At 24.6% G+C, this 1,701-nt stretch overlaps 2 protein-coding genes across 2 annotated transcripts; both read left to right on the top strand.

Annotated features, from left to right (window-relative positions):
• Positions 1-4: 4 nt before the first annotated feature.
• Positions 5-745, top strand: ASPBRDRAFT_678116 (LAGLIDADG family homing endonuclease; the record flags this gene model as incomplete). Its single annotated transcript, XM_067628955.1, has 3 exons — positions 5-293; positions 456-515; positions 546-745. Coding segments are annotated over 3 exons (549 nt in total), but the record flags the coding sequence as incomplete, so codon positions are not given.
• A 284-nt stretch (positions 746-1,029) lies between these two features.
• ASPBRDRAFT_139977 (uncharacterized protein) lies at positions 1,030-1,311 on the top strand (the record flags this gene model as incomplete). The annotated part of the gene is made up of 1 exon (XM_067619156.1): positions 1,030-1,311. A coding segment is annotated over one exon (282 nt), but the record flags the coding sequence as incomplete, so codon positions are not given.
• Positions 1,312-1,701: the final 390 nt, after the last annotated feature.

Below are 1,701 nucleotides of genomic sequence, written 5' to 3'. Positions count from 1 at the left end.
CTTCAGAGACTACACGCCAAAGTATTTTCATTGTAGATTCTTACATTCGACGTACAATAATAATTTACCTTTTGCTGCTTATTTAGCAGGTCTTATTGAAGGTGACGGTACTATAATAATACCAAATACTTTAAGATCACCTAAAGGTAAATTGAATTATCCTTCAATTCAAATTGTTTTTCATTTAAAAGATTTACCTCTAGCTTTAATGATTCAAAAAGAATTAGGTTTTGGTTCTCTTTCAAGAAAAAAAGGTGTTAATGCTTATATTTTGACTATAAATAATAAGGAGGGTATATTATTTGTTATATCTTTATTAAATGGTAATATGAGAACACCTAAGATAAATAGTTTATATAAATTGATTGATTTTTATCAAGGTAATATAAATATTGAAAAAAAGCCTTTAAATAATGAACCTTTAGAATCTAATGCCTGATTATCTGGATTTCTAGAAGCAGATGGTACTTTTCAAGTTAGAAGTACTCTTAGTGGTAAATATCCTAAATTCGAATGTAAGTTGGAAATATCTCAAAGACAAACAGACCATAAAGGTTTTAGTAATCAGGAGTTTTTAAATAAAATTGCTGATTTATTTAACACTGAAGTTAAAGAAACAAGATTAAATAAATCTACTCCAGAGTATAGAGTTAGAACTACTAATTTACAAGGAAATAATCAAGCAAAGAGTTATTTAATTAAATATCCACTGTTTGGAACTAAGTATTTAGATTCTATAGATTGAATGAAAGTTGTAGATTTATTTAATAATGGTGAACATAAAACTGAATTAGGTAAAGAAAAAATTTTAAATATAAAATCTAATATGAATGATAAAAGAACTGTTTTTACTTGAGATCATTTACAAAATTTTTACAAATTGAAAATATAAGATATAGTCCAAACAATTTTGAGAGAAATTGAGTGTCTACCTTAAATAACTTAGCCCTGTAGGCTAAGTTATTTTCGAAACTAAGTTTTATACTTATAGTTATGGGATTTTATCCAGTAGACCAATAATAATAGGGTATTACTATGATTTTAACAGATAGAAACTTTAATACATCATTCTTCGAAGTAGCTGGTGGTGGAGATCCTATCTTATTCCAACATCTTTTCTCAAGAGATATTTTAATTAATTGTTTAATATTAACAATTCTAGCTTCAATAGTAAAGATTAATAAATCAAATTTAAGTTTTAAATTTAATTATAGTACTTTCATAAATAAATTTGATTTTTCAAATTTTTATATAAAATTTTCTAATTATTTACCTAATAATACTTTACCTTCAGAAAAATTCTTGACTTGATTTATAGGATTCACAGAAGGTGAGGGGTCATTTATAGTAAATAATAGAGGTGATCTTTGTTTTGTTATTACACAAAAAACTATAGATATTGAAATATTAGAATTTATAAAAGAAACTTTAGGTTTTGGTAAAGTAATTCAACAATCTAAATTAACTAGTAGATATGTTACACAAAACAAAAAAGAAATAGAAATACTTATTCATTTGTTTAATGGTAATCTTATATTACCAAGTAGAAAGATAAAATTTGAAAATTTCATTAAAGGATTTAATATTTGAATAGGTAAAGGTAGAATAAAATTAGATCCTGTTGAATTAAAACATAATTTTATTTTACCTAGTTTAAATAATAGTTGATTGGCAGGTTTTACTGATGGGGAAGGCTGTTTT

Source organism: Aspergillus brasiliensis (assembly GCF_001889945.1).
Source record: "Aspergillus brasiliensis CBS 101740 unplaced genomic scaffold ASPBRscaffold_87, whole genome shotgun sequence".
NCBI lineage: Eukaryota > Fungi > Ascomycota > Eurotiomycetes > Eurotiales > Aspergillaceae > Aspergillus > Aspergillus brasiliensis.
The sequence above is the reverse complement of the archived record's forward strand: the minus strand, read 5'-3'. Positions and strand labels throughout refer to the sequence as shown.